Here is a 20,525-nt window from a genome sequence, read left to right as displayed (position 1 = left end):
ATTTGTTTCATTTTTATTGGTTTGTTTTTTTTCCTTTTCAAACATGATTTATTAAACAGAGGTGTATGTACATGTACACATCAGGTGTGTTTTTTGGAAGATGGCTTTGTATTTCTTGTTTATCTTACTATCCTGTGAAGATTCATTACCAGGTCAATCATAGCTATGCACCACAAATCCGGACTAAAGAAAGATCCCTTTGTCGCATGTTTTAGATACTGGAATGTTACACAGTTTGTATTTCTTAAACACAACATAACAGCTTCTTTTTAGTGGAAAACTATGACACCTGGGTGGAGGAATGGCCTTATGATATGAATTGAGCGGTTAGATCTTTTCATTGTTTCACCCCCTCTGTCTCTGTCAAGAAATGAATCCTTTAATACCAAGGAGCACACAGAATTGGGTGAAGAAATTAGGCTGCATCCACTTTGCATTAAACAAAAAAATAAATGTTTTCTGTGGTCTCTGAGTCAAGTTTTGATAGTAAAAGCCCTGCTTGCTCCTTGCATAAGGATGATCATTGTATTAGTGGGAGATACTTTTGTGCTTAAGTGGTAATGGTTGGCTAGCCTGGATTAAGTCAACAGTGAAAGTCCTCTTGTCTTTGTCAGAGCTGGAATTTCACTCAGAATTTTTACACAGAGCAAACTATGGGGAGGAAAATAAAACTGTGCTTGCCAAGTTAAAAAGGAATAATTTGATTATCTGTTGAGCAGGATAAAAATATTTCCCCTGGTCTCTTGTGTTTGTGGTTGGTTTTTTTTGTTTGTTGTTTTTTTACATACCAGTGTGTAAAAATGCTCATTTCTGTGATATGTGTTACGTAACTTCATCACCATAACAATAATTTGTTCAGACTCTTTAGTATAATTCAACGACTGCGTTTTTTAACTCCTTCCTACTACAGTGTAGTTTAATGATTTCAGTGGTGAACCATGAGTGGCTTTTTTATCCACCTTGGACTCCCTCTATTGTTCTTCTCTTATCAGGGTGGGACAGATGGAAGCTGAGGGTTCAGCTTGAGGTAACCAGCAGAAACTCCTGTAGTGGCGAGTCAATAAAATCCCAGATGGTCATCTGTGGCATACTGCTCAGTACTTACCATACATCGTATTTTGTTTTTTATATGTATATAATGCTAAACATAGAAGCTACTGACAAAATACAGGTGTCGCCATTTTAAGAATGACAATGTTTGCAATTAGTTGACTGTAACACCGAGTATTTTAATGCCTTTATCAACTACTGAAAGCAACGCGGTCTTCAAACAGCTGCAGAATCAAGGCTCTGTATTTGTAGCATCACAGAACAGTCGAGGTGGGAAGGGGGTCTCTTGGGATGGTCTAGTCCAAGCCCGATCTCTGGTCAAGGTCGGCTAGGGGAGGTTGCTCAGGGCTGTGTCCAGTCAAGTTTTGAGTATTTCTAAGGATTGAGAATTCATAGTCTGTCTAGGTAATCTGTTCCTTTATATTTAAAACTTTTTTTTTTCCTTATTTTAAATGGAATTTATTGTGTTTCACTTTGTGCCCCTTGTCTCTAGTCCTGCAGCTGGGCACCACTGAGAAGAGCCTGTCTCTTTGTCATCTTTTCTCTCTCCCATCAGGTATTTGTACACATGGATAAGACCCCCCTGAGGCTTCAGTTTCCAGAATGTGGAATGTGGAAGTGTACTGACTTCAAATGATTTTTTTAAAAAATATATTTTTTTTTAATGTATAGATAGCACAGGTGCAAGATACAAAGTAAGGTCAAAGTGTAGAAAGAAGTCCTAGTTTAACTATAAGATAAGTTTCTGGTTTTTGTTGTTTGTTGCAACGGTGGGATTTCAGACATTTTAAATTTAATGGATCTGCTGCTATTGAATTCAGTGGGAACAGAGCTGGCCTGGTAGGATTAAATTTTTCAATTGTGGAAGTAACTGAAATGATATTATAAGGAATGACTCTGGAAAGAGAAAAAGATGCCTTTCTCCTAGGAAAGCATGACTTCTGTGGGTGGAAAAGGGGAAGGTAGTGACCACCTGACAGTGGAGACATGCCTGAGCTAGCTATAAGCCTGATAGCTTACGCAGCAACAGCAATTCAACTGCAGCATCAGGGAGCCGAGTGCAGACTAGCATCATCTGCCAACAGTTGTAAAGAGGACGTTCTTCCTTGGCTTTGGTCTACAAGCTGACATGAAAGCATTTGGGAGTGAGGGTCCTAGGTCTGGAAAACACCCAAGCAAAACTCAGTAAGGAAGCCCTTCCAACTGACTGCACTTATCATATTAAAGGGATTTATTTAATACTGCTGCCATTAATGCTAACGTGCTAAAAGAAGCTTCTGGCAATGCTTGCAAGAGGCTGGCCGGTGCTTTGCTGAAGACCTTTCAGGGAGTTGCTTCACACTTTTGATGCGTAATTTCTTTTTCAGCTTAATGAAGTACATCTAAGAAGGGGATTCCACCCCGGCACCAAAGCTGTATGAAGGGAGGTAGTTGTATATTGTTAACCTGAAAGGTTGTTCACTGGAGCATGAATCAGATGTTGGGTGGTTTAAGGCACTTCAGCTAAACACCTGGACTTAGGTGTAATGAATACAGGCCTTGAAACAACATAATGGACAGGGTATATCCGTGGGAAGTTTCTGCACACTAATCTACCTGATCATCTAAACCCTCATTCATGGGAACCACCTGATCATAAATTACTAGCCATTATCCTGCGCTAGGTTCTCTGGGTTGATAGTTAGGGGTTGGAGAATGACATCCCTTTTATAAACTGCTGGGGAATGATCATGTATGTGACTGCAGCCCTCTGTTTCAAGTGAGTTAAAAATTACTTCCAGTGCAATTCCCCATATTAGAAATTTGATCGCATATAAATATTTTTTCAGCTAATAAATCTTCCTTTGTGAAGGAAAAGCAATCTACACGTTATAATATTTTTTCCTAACTGCTTTAAATGATGAACAACGCCTTCAGGAGTCTTGAATATTTATGACTTACTGGGGTGTTTGGGTATTTCTTTGAGACGGCTTGCGTGGTCATGGGACCTGAGCTTGTGCAGTTATTAGACCAATTGCCAATCCACACCAGCCGTGATTCCCTGGTTGGTTAGGTTTCATGCTGGGGCTGTGGGAAATGAAGAGCACCGATGCGTTGTTACGGAGCCAGAGCATTTAGGTGTAGTCAAAGAAAACAAACCTGTGTTGCTAAAGGTGAACGCCCGGGTTTTGGGGACGTGAGCTAAGATCGGTTAAGGTTAATGAGGTTGTCATCTTTCGATAAATTTGTACGTGTGAGTTTGTACCGGTTTTGTGGCTCTCATCAATAAGTGCTTGAGATGCTTGTCACAGTAGGCTTTTCCAGTATTTTATTCGTGGGTGCTGTCACACTGTACGCTTGATTCCCCAGGGAGTGCCGCGGCAGTGCAACTCTCGCGTGCCTGTAGGAAAAAAGAAAAGATCAGGTGGAAATGTGCAGCTTAGCGATGGAAAATTACAGGCTGGTTTCTTAACATGAGGGATCCTACTCTGCGTGCCGACTAGCTTTCTAACTAGCCACCACTTAATTCCTTCTGTATTTTTACCCTGGCATGGGCTTAATGTGGGGATGGAGCACGAAGAACTAGAAAACTTACGTAATGAAATTGAAAATCCTCCAGTTGTGTCTCTTCCTGACACTTCTTCCTCACACCTTACACCTCACGCCTTAGCACTGGCTGCCTCCTGGGGGTGGTGGCTTTTTGCTTCTCATGGTGACTCCCAGCAACTTCTTCCTTTCACAAGGCGTCAAGCCTTCCATCATAAAAGTCTTTCAGGAAGACCTGCTCCTTTTCCTGGCTGTCAAGGAATCCTCCTGCAGTCCTATTTCCTTATTCTTTTCCAGCTTGAAGACCAAAACAAATGTAGCATTAAAAATGTAGTAGCGTGTCCCATCTCTTCTAGGACAGAGGGACAAGCTATGGATTTGGCTGGGGGTGAGACACCGTTCTTCATCCCATTTACATCACTGCACTGCCACCTCTGAGTTTTCAGAACTGTCGTCTGTGATTTAAATTTTTGTCGTATTTACCTTCAGAAATATCAGTGTTGGTTTGGGGTGTTTTTTTTTAAATTCTGCAAGAAACGTTGTAAGATGGAAACACAAATACATCATCACCATATACTCCAACAATCTGCCTTAACCCAAGGATCATTTCTTAGTGGGAATAAACAAATACCAGACAAAGACAGTAAAAGGCTTCGTCTTGTGTGAAAAAAAGAGCTGGGAGGGGTTTCAATTTGTGCAAACTTGGACTAAAACATGGAAGGGAAGATGACCTCTTTCTTTAAAAAAAACAGCATTTGTGTGCAGGGTAGGCTTGTTTGTAAATTAATAGAATAACCACATTTTTACAGGTTTCACAAATGAGTTCCATCAATGTCTGATGCTGATAACAACTGACTGCTGTGTGTCTTCCCCAGAATACTCGCTTGCAGCTCTAATTATGGCATAACAGATGCAGTGTTGTATAGCACCCGCCTTCTTCAAGATTGGTAGCTCCCTCTGCTTTTACATGAGTTATTTCTCTCTTTAGTGTAGGATTTACTACTGCTAGCAGTAACAAAGAAGTCACTCTTAAAGTTATAAAAAAAAAAAAAACAAACAAAAAAACAAAAAGAAGGGTTTTCAGATTGTTACACTGCTCGCATTGTTTTTTGTGCTGCAGATGTTGGTTGGGGTAGCAGCCAGCACCACTGGGGGTAGCATATTCATGCTTCGTTGGGTCCCTTCTACTTTCTCCAACCTCTCCTCTGCCGAGTAAGCAGTTAAAGTGACTTTTTCTTTCGTTCCTCAGCCTTTGCTACTGTTTGAGAAGGGCAAGTTGTAAGTGGAACAGTATTTTTTTTCTTTTTTAACGTATTCACCAGAAACAGTGGTAGAACGCGTTTGCAATTCTCACATGCATTTACATGTGAATGTTGCTGTGTTATCCTTTCAAAACAAGGAGGAGGTGATTTATTTCAGTAGTACAAACTGCCGCCTTACGCTGCGCCAATCACGCTGCCATTGTCTGTTTTAATACTAATGGTGAATCATATCTTCGATGTTAACAGTCGCGGCTAAAGGCCTCGCTCACCTGTACGTGCTTTGGGACGAGGAGGGCGTGAGCAGCACCTTGGGCCGCAGTGGCATGGGATGCCTGGGCAGCGCCGGGTTTTCCTTCCCTGACCACAGCCAGGCAGGGAGAAGCACCGGTGACTTCTCAGGGGCTGTTGTTTCTGAGGAAGGAGGGCACAACTCTTTCTTGATGGAAATACTTTTTCTTCTGAGTTTTTTTTCCTCCACAAATGTCTTTGTTTCTTGGTTATTCTATTAAAATAGAGCAAATAATCCTCTGCTCAACAAGTGCCCAGAGAAAGTCTAACAGGTGCTGGCTGTGCTTTCTATCAGATGACATAGAAGTGCAATAGGGTGTGTTTTCCAACGGGACTTTCTCCTTTGAAAGCTCCTTTGGAGCGGGGGGGGAACAACTGGTGAGGCGCTGGCACCGGTTGCCTGGTGGGATGGTCGGTGCCCCATCTCTGGAAGTGCTCAAGGTCGGGTCACAGCAACCTGGTCTGGCTGAAGCCATCCCTGCTCGTTGCTGCGGTGCTTGGATTAGATGATCTTTAAGGGTCCCTCCCGATTATTCTGCGATTCGGGCAACGTTTCTTCCTGCGGAGCAGCACCCCCGGCTGGGGGGTGTACCCCGGGGCGTGGGTGTACCCCGGGCGGGGAGGTGTGTGTACTCCAGGGGCTGTCCCCGAGGGGGGCCGGGGGCTGTGCCCGGGCTTCGGGGGGGCTCCGGCGGCCCCCGCCCCGCCGCTGCCATGGCAACGGGGCTGCGCCCGCCCCCGGGCCGGCCCCCGGCGGGCCCCACCCTCGGCAGGGGCTGGGCGGGCTGCGGGCTCTCCCGGTGCGCCCGGGCGCCGGCGACGCCGCTCGGCCACGATGAACGAAGAGGCCACCCAGAAAAGCGACGGCGGGGAGCGGTTCAACGGCGGTAACCAGAGGAGGAAAAGGCCCAAAAAGGTGGGGAAGGGGGGCGGGGGGGATGCCGGAGGGGTGCAGCCGCTCGGGGGGGGGGGCGGGCTGAGCTGAGGGGTGCGGAGAGGGGTTGGTTGCTGGTGGTGGCGGTGGCTCTGGAGCCAGCCTGCTGGTACCCCCGTCTCGACGTGGGAATTGATAACGTTGCGATGACCGAACCGGGTGATTAAGCAGAGCTTTGTGGGTTTTGGGGTTTTTTCCCCCCCCCTTTTTTTTTCCTTTTGTCAAACAGCTGGCTGTTTTGTTCAGTTGAAGTTGGTTTGCGAGGCAGCGGGTGCCTCTCGGCGCAGGTTTCGCTGTGCTCCCCTCAAGGAAGAGGGCAGCGCGTTTTGACAGAAGCGATACAAAACCTGCACACGATGGTGTTGACTTGGCTGCTGCTGTCCCTTTTCCTCCAAGCAATACAGATGCAGGTTTATAAACCTTTAGCTTATTCTTCCAGCAACATTCCTTAGATACCGCGTTAGAAACCATCAGAGAGATACATGTTGCTGGTTTTGGTACCATCTGTGGTAATTCAAGTGATGCTAATGAAAAATAATTGGGTGAAAAATATGAGTGGTCCAGCCACACCCAGTTTCCAGGGTACTTTCTCTGTGTCTCCAGTCTCTCTTTTATAAATGCTCAATTTACAAGGTGTAGCGTGCCTGCTGCTTTGACCCCCAGCTTGAGGTAATTTATTTTTAATGGCTTTAATTGTAGGCAATTATTTATTAATTATTATTTCTGTTTGGGTTTTTTCTCCCTTTTAAGAGGAAAGATGTCTGTGGCTCTGCATAATCACGACAGAAACTGGTTTACATTTATATCCCCCCGAATCTTAATTGGTATAACATGAGGTACCCCACTGAAATGTGCGGGACTACTTGCAGGGAGAGAAATTACTCCAATATGAGGAAGAATTTAAGCCATAGAGAGTATATTCACTGATGAATTCTTCTTCAGTCCCTCATTTTGTATAGAATTTGCATTTTAACCAACGTCGTATATCACTGAGACAAATTGCTACAAATGGAAATAATACATAGACCTGCAAACAGACACTTATTTAGGGACTTTTGTAAGGGTTTTGACCTGGTAAAGAAAAGCTGTTTTGCCATAGATGACGCTGTTAGGCCCTGTTTTATCACAGGGGGAAGATTCTGTACATATAACCATAAGGGCATGAGATAATCCAATCTAAGCAAGAAATTGAACAAAAACATCATCACCCCACCCCATTGTGCTTGGAATGTTGCCTGGATCTCCACACAGTGGGGGATTTTATATAGCATGTTGGCCTAATATTTAAGCCCAAACAAGCAGCAGAGGGGAATACCTGCTTCCTCTTACCTCTGAATTTGAAAGGTTTATTTGTGTGGGCATGTAAATCCCTATGAGGAGGCGAAAAATCAAATGATCAAGTGCATAGCTGGTGTTTTCATTGGACTGTTAGATACCCTGGGAACGATACCATACTAGGGGAGAGGTTTTGAAGATCTAAGGAATCAAAATGGGTGTTTCCATCTCGTCTTTCGTATGCCTCTATATGGGGTTTCTTGTTCTGCTATTGTTTTCCAAGTGAAGTGGCCCAGAGCCTTTCAAGGTTGAAATGCTATTGCTGCCAAATGAATGCTTAGAAAGCATCTCTCATATTGAGTATCCACGTTCAGTCTTCCAGCAGCTGATGCATCTTCATTTTTCAAAAACATAATAGAAGTTTGGGTATCTTCTTAAAGTTATGTTTTACGACCAGAAAATGTTAATCGGGCATTTTCTGTTGACAAACATAAACCAACAAATTCTTAATGGCTCGGTTTGGATGCAGTAGATGTTGGTGCCTCAGGTCTGGTGTGGATTAGCTCTCGTGAAGATTTCCCTTAGTGACTTAAAGAAAAAATATAGCTCCAGGCTTTCATATTATTTTTTAAATTCTGAGAATAACTTTCTTAAATAAATTAGATTTTTTTTTTAATGAGAAAGAGACACTCTGGAATAGTCAAGAGTACAAGAATTCCAGATTGAATTCCTTTGCATTTTGACTAGGTAGGCACAATTTCTTTCGGGAACAGAGATTAAAGTGCCATGTGCAAGAGCTTCAAAATCAAAATTAATGTAGCCTGTTTTCAGGTCCTGAACTACTTTTGCTGAACGAAGCTGCATTGCACCATCCAACATGCCCTCTATCTGTTCTGTGGAAGTTGATCCCTTTTGTGTGGATAATTAAATATTAATTGAGCAGATGAGTTTGATCTATGTGTTGGGAGAGACAGAGAGAAACTCATCTTGGATACAGTATTCAGCTGGATCTTCTGCATTCCAGGAGGGTGGCCTAGGTAGGAAGCCATGAGGGGTTTTCTCTGATTTTCAGCAGTACCCCAGGTTTTTTTTATGCACACGTACTTTAAAATGAAAAGGCTTCGGTTTCATCCTAATATAGGATGGGAAGAACTGAGATTTTCATAAAATGGAGAAAACGAGTGCCCACCCAAAACCAAATTTAGTCCTTGCGGTGATGTTTGTGGCTTTCTGTGTGCCAGTGAGTCAATGGGCTGCCTTAATAGCCCTGTGAATCCAACGGTGGGGTTGCGTCCAGTTTTCCTGTGGTACTTTGCCTCCGCGTGAGAACAGGGGTATGGTGAAATTTGTGTTCTGAGGGGGGAAGTCGTGCTAAATTCCTGTGTGTATCCAGTTCCAGTGTTAGAGAGCGCAGGACGTGTTCTGCTGGAGGCAGAAGTGAATGGAACAGCCTCGTTCTGTTGCTGGTGTAACTGTGTGGAAACCCAGTGAGAGCAGCCCTGGGTGCTCATGGGTCCTCTCATCTTGGTAGCCCGTGCACTGTTTGTCTTGAAGGAGTAGCATAACAAGTGAACATGAATTTTGATTACATTAGTTTTTTGAAGCCTCCTTCTGTATTTTGCCAAGTGTCTTGTGAAGCGTCCAAGTACCAAATTCCTATAATTCCTCTCGAGGGTGGTTTTTTATTATAGAGTGTTTCAGAAGAAAAACAACTACTGTTGGTCATCACGTAGAAAACGAAGCCTATTCCTGTATCTAGTACTAAAAGCACTGATGGCAACAGGCTTCCCAGAACCCCCAGGTTCTTGCTCCACTGATCATAAAGCACATGCCGTTGATGGATCGATGCAAAACCAATCCATCTCAGCTTGTTACAGAATTCCAGTCTTGTCAGTTGTAAAACTCATTCTTTAAGAGAAATTAAAACCTTGGAGTCAGGCTTATACTATACAAGACTCAGAGGAAGTTGTAATGCTGATTTAAAGGAAGATAAATGAGACTTCTTTTCCTAACCTAAGCACCATCTCCTATTTTAAAGGTATCTATGGAAAAAATTTAATTGGAGATGATAGGTGAGGTATTTCCAGTGGAAGTTGTATACTCGCTAATGGAATCATTAGAGTACAAGCTAATGCTTTTAATTAATTTTAAGTAATTAAGACTATTCATTCCACGCATAAGGTAATTGAGACCCCTTTTGGAATACAAGCACAATTTCGGTCACCTGTGTCCAAGAAAAAGAATCCAAATGTACGCAAAACCTGCAGAGAGGGGTTGCTAGAAGAGAGAGTCTGTCGTAAGCAAAAACTAGAAGAGCTTAGCTTTAGTGCGCTAAAGCAAAAGGCTATCTGAGGAGAGAAGGAAATGAGGCTCTGCAGTAGCCTTCTAATAGGTTTAATCAGGTAAAGAACCAGGAGAAACTTAATTATGAATGAGATGTGGTTTCTCTAATGTATCACTGGACTGGATTCAACTGGAGAAGGTCCCTCTCACTCCCATGTTCCTGCATTTTCACCTGTGTCATTTACAGTGCTGTAATAACATTACACAACAGTTTAACTGAAGGTAAATGTGGCTATTTAAGTATCTAAAATTGTTTGTTTACCTGGTTATTTCACTCTTCCAGCTGCCAAATTTAGTGGAAAATTGAATGCCACCAGAAGAAAAACTTGAACTGGTGTTCATCTCTCCCTAAAACCAGCATGGGGCTTCTATGACGTCAGTTCCCATCTGCTGGGTGGCTTTTCCTCTAAATTGCTTTCATTTTCACGCTTGCGAAGTCCAACTTAGCCTTCCCTTGTTGCTGCTCGTTCCCTCCCTATCCTGTTATTACTAGTGACAGACAAATAGCTGTACTATTCAATGATCCAACCGAGGTAAAACCGGAGTATGGCATGCCTCCTCTTCTGAGAGAGATCATGTCCTCTAGTTTTAAAAGAAAGAAGGTTTTCCTTCAGATGAACTGCACAGGCAGAAAGAGCTAATGAGGAAAACGACAGCACTTTCTTTAATTCAGGACTAGGCTATCTAAAAGGCTTTATCTCAAAGCCAAAGCTGTAGCTAGAAGTTAACCCAACTCATTGGTGTCCGGTATTGTTAATTTTACCAGTACTGTAGCTTCTCTAATTCCGGAAGGTTTTATTCTTCTTTTGGCTGAACCAGTTTTGGAGAACTGGAACTGCCTTGTTTTCAGCTGAGTTAATCCATTTTACATGAAAGTGAACAAGCAGAGAAATGGCGCTAGAATTTGCTCTGGAAAGAAGAGAATAGATGGAGAAAAAGACAAACTTAGTTTTAGGTCACTGGAGGGAAGAGACAGGTTTGTAAAGAGACTGTTAAGGATCAAACCAGACGCATTCCTAAATGTCCGCACTACATTTCAACACGGTTGGCACTATCGTAAATCTGATGCAACTCCACTGATATTCTTGCATTATTAAGATCTAGTTTTGCTTGTTCCCTCTGCCTTTTCTTCCTATCACAAGGCTTCCAGCACATTTTGTGCCAGGTATAAAACTAGTATCATAGCTTCAAATGCTTTGAGGTATATTTTCTTCTCTCCTTCCTTGCCTGTCTCCTCTAGCTTTAGTTGCTATGTGTAATGGTAACAAAAAATCCCAACGTGTATTTATCCAACTATGAGATAAAACGCCTCACCTATATGTCACTGGTTGCCACAGAACAACCATCCCTTTTGATGATTGCATCAGCACGTCGCCCTGGGCTTCTCTCATGGCAGCCCCGTGGGGGTTGACACTCTGGAGGAATAATTTCCATTCACTTCCAGCAATGAGACAGGGAAAATAACGATGAGCGATACAGCTGAACCTCTGGACTACAGCGTTTTGTGTTGCCCTTCTGGTTGTCATTCTGGCATCGTGAAGTGTGTAAGACGAAGGGCATGTGATGCTGGGCCTGGCTTTTCTAGGTCTTTATGTTTCAGTGTAACAGGATCGCTTCAAGCATTATTGTGCTCTGTTGTATGGGTGGAATACGCAATGAACAAGTCTTAGAATCGACACAACTGTTTATAAGGCTACATTTATTCATTGCAGGCTTTAATACATATATTGCTTTTAAAAATGTTTGTCTATTTTTTTTAAATAGATCAATAGGATTCTACAAAGGGATGAAGTTATTTTAGTGCATTAGCAGAGTTGTGCGAGTGCTATATTTCAGAGAATAAATACCGTGAAGATAACAAGGAGGAAATAACCTGGATAAGAGTGGTGAATTTTGTACAGCACCGCGTGACGTGTTGAGCCTGCGCCCGCCTGCCACGCCTTCTGGTCTCCCCATCTATCATTTGCAGCTCTTGCTCATTTTCACCAATGTTTGGCAAACGTGGGTTGAGTCAGAGAAGCAAGTCCCTTTTTCCCCAGCCAGCTTCCCTTTCTCGCTGCAGGGTGCCTGGGGCTGTCAAGTATCGCGCATATTGTTACCACGTTCGCACGTGGCAGCCTTGTCGCGCGTTCCTGCGGGCCAACAGTGACACAGGCTGAGCTGGGCTTTTAGGCGGCAGTGTAAAGCTGCCTGTCCTGGCTCTCTGGGGACCATTGGGGTCCGTGTTGGAGGCAGTGGCATGCTCTCGCTGCCTCCCCTCTTGCTGCTCGTGCAGCAGCATGCATGTGATGGAAGAGCGTCTGGGAGAAGGATTGTAGCAGCAAGATAAGTTGGGTCAGAAGGTCTGATGCTTATATCCGTAGTGAGCAAGATGCGCACGCAAGGTCTGGCTCAAGCAGTCTGGGAGTGTATCGGCTGCCTCTTGTGTTCTCAGCCTCTCTTCCCTGCCGGTTCCTGTCAGAGATGCCATGTTCTGTGCAGCTCTGTGTCCCTGCCTCCACTGGGCATGTCGTGTTGATGCTGTAGATGCTATTTCTGGCTAGGAAGGTTTTTCCACTCTACAAATTGAGACTGACATATGCAGCACGTAGGTATTTAGGCTAGATACTGGGAACCCTGGAGCTCTGAAATGCAAGGAACAGAGGGAGGCCAAGAAAATAATAAGGTGGCTAGGGGCTCTTACAGCCTCATTTATTTGCAGGAGTTAATTATTTCAAAATCTCTCCTAGCTGATTAAGTGGGTTGTTTTTGTCTTGGTGACAGGAATTGCTGAGCTGAAAGTTTTTGAACTTACTGTTGTTATTCCTACACTGTATAAGAATAATTCAGTATTTCCATACTTTATTTTCAGTAGAAATTTGCTGTACTGTTATTTGTTCAGTGTGATTCCAGTTATTTTGCACTTTCTCATTTACCTCGACTTGATTTCCTCGGGCTCTGATGCCAAATATAGGAGGGGAAGAAAAATTTCGGAAAAGGAGATGGGCCAGTGTTTAAGGCTTCCTTGGAGTAGTTTCTAAAATTGCATGAGAGGGGCATTAAATCGCTACAGGTCACTTTTTCATAAACAATTAATAGTTGAAAATACACATAATTAATTTTCAAATTAATTTTTGTCTCTTGTAAGTGTGATTTTTGGAGGATAGAAATGTCATATTGTATCTTTGCCTTTTAAACAAAAAGGCGGTGTATCCTTACAGGTATTGCAAGGCACACGTGTGGGCATTGATTAGTCTTCCCCAAACCTTCTTGAAATAAAAATGCTCCTTGAGTGCACAGCAATTTAGGGAGTAAAGATAGGTGCCTACCCATGTTATCTCACCTTCTCTGTGGCTGCTTCCAGCTAGCCTGAGGTTGGGTTACACGCAGGTAAACAATTTGTAATCTACTTATATTTCCTCTGTTTAGCTCACACACACACACAAAAATTTAGTCCATGAATGAAGAGCTCTCTGGAGAATAGGATTGGCTCCTAAGGAAGTGGTAGTGTCAATGGTGGTAATTGCAGTTTGAAATTATTTTTGAGGTTAAACTGCATATAGGTTTCTGCCACAGGCGAAGTATTTCAGAGATGGCTGGTTGCTTTCATCTGTTGCATCTAGTCTTGGATGGCATGCGTTTATATTTTGCTCTGTTACTGGATCTGAGCAAACAGAGTCTATGGATTTAAATTGGCACCAGGAGCGCACAGATTCCTGCAACAGTTTAGCTTCATGATCAATTAAATCTGCTAATTGTTCCACTACAAGGCTTTCTTTATAAGGGAGTGTTTGAAGTATGTGTCAACACAGTTGAGGCAGTGAAAAACACTGGTGACAGTTTTGAAATACATAAATGAAAGTTTGAACTGATGAAGTTGATAAATAATTTACACCCTTCCATAGAAGATATGATTCTGAACCTTGTTTGTCTCTTCCTGTATTAAAAATTGTGCCGCTGTGACCAGAAGACTCTGCTAGTCCCTTTTTTTAAACTTTTAAAATATCTAATACATCTGGCAGCTTTCAATATCAGAGAGCAGATGTCAGTGTATAAATGTCAAGAAACAGTGGCAGCTATTCATCATGCAAACCATGAGAAACCTAATCTGACCGTCCTAGTAGATGGATTGCTATGATCCAATCTAAAAATGAATGGATGGGGATAAACACCAGGAGAAGCAGGCCATGGGTCGTGTGTGCGTGCATTTGTGTACGTGGTGTTATGCTGTATCTCAGCCCGTTTGTGGATGTTTTTTTCCCCAGTGCATGGCAACTGAACACAGTGGGCAACAGTCTCTGCTGGATGTCAGCGTAGGTTTGCTAGAGCCAACGGGGGCTGTGCCAGCTTTCATCAGCTGAGGGTCTGGCCTCTTGTTGCTGTGTACCTATGCAACTGAGCGGAGCGTGGGGAATATCAGAAAACAGAAGCGCTGGAATGGGCACAGATTTTCCAATCAATCTATGACTCATGCTCATTAGCTTTGAAACACTGAAGAAAGGCGCTTTATGAGCTGGCGTTTCCATTTGCGCTTTAACTGCTTTACTCATACTGAAGAGAGTGTGATGACTACAGCATTCACAAAAACAAGTGAAAGAGAAAGATGGGAAAAGGATTCTGTGCCTTGCCTAAAGGTCACTGCTCTGCCAGAGACTTGCTGCTCTGGTTAGGGATCATGGCCTCCCACCCAGCCATTGGAACTACTGATAGCGTGTTGTTCTGTGTGAAATGCGAGCTAAACAGATGAAGTGTAGAGTTGAGTTACGTGGTTCCTTTGGGGCACTTCAGAACTGGGGAGGGAAGGTGTAACTATCCTCCCCCTGTACCCTCGTGCTCCCCGCCTGAAAGACAAGTGTGGCATTTGTTGTTGTATTTATTTTTAATTAACGGCTTTGAATGGCGCAGAAGGTGTTTTCCACTGAAGCCCTGGCACTTGCAAAGCTTGCAGTCGCCGTGACTGTGCTTGGAGGTGGAAGTGTGTGGGGGCTTACGGTTAATTATATTTAATGCTGTGTATTTGTACACGCCTCCCTACCCCCCCACCCCTGGTCGTCAGCATAACCGCTTCTTTCACAGCGACATCACCAACAGAAGCAGCAGGCGATGGCTTTCAATTGTAAAACAGCTGCCATGAACTCATTATGCACTAACGTATAGTTTAAGATGCGAGACTGTTCCTTTGCAGAGTAAGCTTAGGAGCGTGGCCCATTTGAAATATAGTTGACAGCAATTAGGGTAGTGATGTACAACATGCCTTTCCTAGAAATCGTTGTTATAAACCTCTGAACAGAAATAATAGTCTGGCGCATATTTATACAGCGGTTACATGAACGGTATCCCAATTTTTTTAGTGAATGAACAAAAAATTCCTTCTGGAAGTCTCTTCTGCGCAATGTAGCTTCATCCAAATGGAAACCAGATAGATGTAATTTAAAAAAAAAATCACTAAATGGAAGCAGTAAATACAATTACTGAAAGTCACCTTTTTAATTGATGTAATTGCAGTGACAAAGGTACGGTTACAAACCAGTAGAGTATGAGTTAGAGTCAGTGAAGCTCTATGCATCAGGTCTTGATGCTAGAGACCAGAGTTAATGGATCATTCCCATGCCTAAGTGACATTTGGACTGGGACCTTCGTTTATTTTCTCCTATCTGTCCTCGTAGAAGGATTAACATGATATTTTTTTTTCCCCTGAACGAGGGAACAAATGGTTAACATTTCCTGAAATCTTCTGAAAAAGTAGGTGTAGTTGACCTCTCCAGAAGAGAAGCCTAGTTAATACAGAGGAAACCGAATGCTTCAGATAGGGATAGTTTCTAGTCTCCCAAATCCGTAACACAGCTGTGGCATGTATAGTCTTGTTTAGAGAGTTCTGAAACCGATGGGGCTATGGGTTTGTGTTTCTCTGTTCCAAGGCTGAGGCCGCAGTTTGACAAGTGGCATAACATGGTGCTGCCACCAGTTGAATTGGGCATGGCTTGTCCTTCCTGGTAACCGGTGTAAGAAACTGCTCTGTGTTTGAGCTCCCCTCTTCCTTTCTGTAGAGGAGGCAGGGTGGGAAGGGGTGGAAACGAGCAACTGGGAGGGGAGAGAAGGTGGAGCTGTTTCTTGTGTGACAGTTTCAGTGCCTGACTTATAAAAACCCCTTTGTTGGAACACTGTGAGAAGCACATAATAATTTGGTGCTTTTTTTTCCTGTCTAAAATGTGATTTGTAGGAATGCAAATGAAATGAAGGTATGATTTACATTACTGTAATGCATGGCTCAACCAACTGAGATTGGGCTGCCATTCTAATAATGGTGATATTAATATACAGTCATTTTCTCAAATAGCGTTTTTTTCATCATTCAGGCTGATATGCTGTATAGAATAAGGTTGGTATTACTGCCTCGTGCTGTAGTCAGTTGGTTTGCACAGGACAGCCTCAGGCACAAGCAAGGCTGAGAACCCAGTGATCCTCAGTTCTCCTGCCTCTCTTCCATGGCTATGGACCAGCTTCAAGGGCCTTGATTCCCTATACCCCCTTGCTTTTTAAAACCCTGCCTTTTCTCTTTGCTCTCTGTGCCCTGTACTTTTCACCTGAAGACCTTCTGAGCCCAAAGTCTTTCCTCAGAGGTTACAGAGTATTCAGGGACTCCTTCAGGTTGATTTTATCATTAATATCTTGAGATATGCCCGGAAAGCAGACCCTTATCTTAGCTGCAGTCAGGCAAAATCCACAACTCATTTCTAGAGCCCGAGTCAAAGCTTGCTGAAGTTAATGGAAGGATTTCCATCAACCTCAGTAATTTTACTGCCTTCTGTAATTTTGACTGCCTTTTAATGGCTTTCAGATTCAGCCCATCAGGAATGAATCGAATATTTCCTTGTTTACCCTTGATGTTTATGGCATGTACCTACATTAATAGCTGAATTAGGGCTAATTTTCGATATGCTTAGAGCTTGGATTGATAAATTGTGGGGTTAAGTCTTTAATCCTTCTCTGGAACATTTTTCCTTGTTACTTAGTAAAACTATCTGGATGGTTTTATTGCAGTAGTAATGATGACCATTAGTATATATTGATGTTTGTGGAAAACACATGATACCATCAGTCCATTTCCAAGCTTGTGCCATAAAATTCAGCAAACAGGTACCTGTAGAAACATACAGTTACTTATCTTACTGAAGCGTGTCAATTCACCTTTAAAATAGAAAAGCAGTGCTCACCTGTGACCTACCCATATCTCAGCAGTGAGGATTGAGTAAGCCCATCACGTATTGCCTTGAGGTGGTGAAATATATGGGTGGATTATTTATTCCGGACAGCATTAAAATAGTTTCTTCTGGGGAGTGTTGATCATATACCCTGATTTTTTTTTCCTTTTTATTTTTTTTAAAGAACAAGCCATCAAACAGCGACACTTGCTTCTGACAGCCTGTCGTTAATTCTTTTGTCTTTCACTTTATGGCACTGTCAAAACCCAGGGATATATTTCCCCTGTGTTAGTCCATGGTGAAGCATACCTCAGTGCTCTATACATGTCTCACAGAAGCATCTTGCTCCTTTTTGAAGGCATTATTCAGCTTCCAAGATATGGCAGTAGCAGAGTTTTACTGAAGGTTGCCAGAGCTCTGGTTAACGATCAGTAAGAAGAAAGCTGGAATTAGACACAAAGCAAGCACATCGATTAGATGAGCCATTATTTTTGCTGGAAATACAGTTCTTTTGTTGCCTAGTGAGTATCGTTGTCTTCATTATTGGCACTGAGGTCAATGCGTGAAAAATTGTTTTTTCCAGCAGTAAGGAAAGTCCGTATAAACTTGTAACAAACATTAAGATTAGCAAGACGTGATGTCACTTTAAGCTTAACATGAATGAAATATGCGGGGAAAGGTATAGGGATGTGGTGGCAAACACCAGAAACAATTGGGACGGGAAGATAAGGGCTCAGAGAATAGTCTCTATTGGTAGTGCTGCAAAAGGGAAAAACGTGTTATTTAAGTCCAGGCCAGAAGGACTGTGCTATGAAAAGTCTGTGGCAAAGATCACTTGGCCCCAGAAGACCTTGCATCCATCGAGCGGAGGAGAGGAAGAGAGTTGCTGCAAATTGTATCTGCTGTTCCTTTTCCTGTTAGCCCACCAGGAGCAGACCTACAGTTTAGAGAAAAAAAAAAAAGTGTGTGTGTGTGTGTAAAAACAGACAACAAGCAGCAATGCTTTGACTTATATTTATGGAAGCTCAAGTAAGCAAGATTCTTATCACCCTGTGACAACTGTTCATCATCTAAAGAGTATAAAAGATCTCTCCAAAGCTCATTTGCTGTCACTGATAAGGAAAAACTCCAGAGGCCATGAGAAATCGGTAGCTGCCCCGATTGTCCTGTGGGTGCAGATGATGCTGTCCAGACTGCTCTGCATGCTGTCCTTGGTGCTCGTGAAGATGCGAGCGTAAGGCTGCAAGTGAATGAAATTTGTAAGAGAATGAGCATGAGTGGTAAAATCGACTTAGTTCAAGGTCTTTAAAATAAAGATAAGGTTCCCCTTTTGTAACCCACAGAGTTCTGCTTCAGTGTCTCCTACGAGCCTCCCAGTGTTGGTGGAAGTACAGATGAGTTTTTGGAAAATCAGGTTGCGTGATGGTTTCCAAATACGGACTGAGGTGCCTATTTGTTGTGCCTGAATTGGAAAATTCTGATGCTGCCCTGTTAGGTCAGACAAAGCCCCCAACCTGTGAAAGGTTTCATGTGACTGGTTTGAGGAGTTTGTTTCCTGCAGTCAGAACGTGACTTTAGCAAAATTGTTATGCTGTTCTGTGCTGTGGAAAGACTTCATCAGGGTTTTTGGTGTACAGATATTGCAGTCTTAAGGGTGGTCTAAAATGTGGTACGTAAGTGTAGAGCTCCAAGGAGACCAGGAAGGGCACGCTAATTGTGAGAATCTTGCAACAGCTTCACTTACGACAGAGATTTCATTTTAAGAAAGGCAAAGAGCTGCTCTCATTACAGGAGTAATGTGAAGGGATACGGATGATGATGTTGTGCTCGTGTATGGATGATGTTGTGCTAACAGAATAGGACTGACTTTCTTGTTTTTGTAGCTCTGACATGTTTTCCTGTGTGATCAGTGTCCAGATTTTCAATCTCACGTTGGTTGTGGTTGAGGGTGGTGGGTACAGCGATGCTGGGTGAAGGCCGTTGTTAGTATGAGATGGGCGTGGAAGGAAAGGGGTGAGCTCTAGAGCTGCCCCAGGGGTGGCATTTGTAGAGTGAGGTTCTGACGCAGAATAACTATAGAAAAATTCCAGGTGTGGAAAACCTTTGAAATAATGGCAAGGATTATTCGGGGGCAGTGGTACTCCGTGTGATGTAAGGAATGAAAAAGTAACTTGGGCAAATAAGTGAGTGTACCAGGAACTTGACTTACAAATGAGTAAATTCCTGTTGTGGAGAGGATGCTGGCATTTATGGATTTTGCTTGTATGCTAAAACTCACTCTACAGTCTTTGTTTTCAGAGCAGCAGAGAGAGCATATGTTTCAGTGTGTTTCAAAAAACTCTCAAGACCTTAGCAAGAAATGTCAAAGTATCATCCCTTCCCTCTTTTAAATTTCTTTTAAAAAGTGTTGTTTTATTTTTGGTCTCAAATACAACTATAAACATAAATACTTGTTCTGTTACTTATAGGTATTGCTGAACAAAATTTTGAAGATCCATTTTAATTACCTTTTGTCTTAGAAAAAACATTTCAGCACAGAGGTGAAAGAACCATACCTTCTTTACATTGATTTCATTCAATGTCTGTTGAAGTTAACATAAACCTTCAGGTTTGGCCACAAACTAGGTTCAAATGATTGCTGAAGACCTTTGTTCACTCTGGCCATGCAACGTGTCACTCCATGCAGCGCGTGGTGAATTTTTTTTCTTAGGTTGTTAAACGCCTTCAGTGTATCTGTCTGCTTGAATAAAGAAATATTTCTTCAGCTGTTCTAAATGAAGAAATGTTTCTGTAGCCTTCGGGAATTTACTAACTGCAGAGGTTTCACAATTGGATTGCTGGCACGTAATGCAATTTCAGTGAAATAAAACAGAGACCCACAGAAGGAAAAATTATGGAAAGGTTTTTAGGAAAATAACTTGACATCCAAAAAGGAATGAATCCTGGAAGAGAATTGCATTTTGTTCCTAAAAAATGCGGTGTTTTTGTGAGCAACTCTTTGTTCTTTAGACATAATTTTGAAAATAAGATTTATTGCCCCCTATTCTTCATCACTTCTCTTGATATTTTTGAGGAATATGCCTCAAACCTCTGTCTCACTTGACTCAGCTGCTGGCCAAGTATTTAGTTCAGAATTTATTCAAGCTTTTGTCCTTGTGCCAGTCGTGGTGTTAGCCCTGGGCAGGTGCCGGGCTTCCTGAGAGCAGGCGTAACAGCAGGTGGTAGCGGTCTGGGCATTGGCAGCCGCACTGCCGAGATTAATGAGCAACGGCTCCAGCACCCAGCAGCAGCTTCCCTGCTTGCCTTCTCAGTTTTTCGTAGAAGAGGTTCCCTTCCCCCACTTCGACCCCCATCTTTTTTAAGACGACCTTTATAAATGTGAGATCTCCACTAATTTCCATATATCTGATGCCATGTGTTGATTTTTACGCAGATCATGAAATTTTATGGCATTTGTAGAAATCATGCTAGTTCAGCATTAATTCTGAGTATAAGAAACATAGGCATTACGCTTAGACACTATGCTTAATTATTCTTTAGTGATCTTGTTACATACAGAAACAACGGTAAAACTATTGGCAAGTCACTCGGTTTGTATAATGGATGTGTCTCTGGCAGCACCGTAAAGATTTCCCCTTAAAACAACATACAGGGGCTTTCCATTTT

General features: G+C 42.7%; 1 protein-coding gene across 13 annotated transcripts in view; it reads left to right on the top strand.

Annotated features, from left to right (window-relative positions):
* Positions 1–20,525, top strand: part of ANK2 (ankyrin 2) — a 375,969-nt gene that overhangs the window by 117,878 nt on the left and 237,566 nt on the right. For 11 of the 13 annotated variants that reach the window (XM_064450621.1, XM_064450620.1, XM_064450602.1 and 8 more), the window contains exon 1: positions 5,937–6,042. The exons of the other annotated variants lie outside the window; for them this stretch is intronic. In XM_064450621.1, the coding sequence (XP_064306691.1) occupies positions 5,962–6,042 (81 nt within the window). In that variant the 5' untranslated portion in view covers positions 5,937–5,961. Of the gene's footprint in view, positions 1–5,936; positions 6,043–20,525 lie in introns of those variants that run through there. 13 annotated transcript variants of the gene reach the window in all.

The sequence above is a fragment of the Phalacrocorax carbo genome, chromosome 4, assembly GCF_963921805.1.
Source record: "Phalacrocorax carbo chromosome 4, bPhaCar2.1, whole genome shotgun sequence".
In the NCBI taxonomy this organism is placed as follows: Eukaryota; Metazoa; Chordata; class Aves; order Suliformes; family Phalacrocoracidae; genus Phalacrocorax; species Phalacrocorax carbo.
The sequence above is the reverse complement of the archived record's forward strand: the minus strand, read 5'-3'. Positions and strand labels throughout refer to the sequence as shown.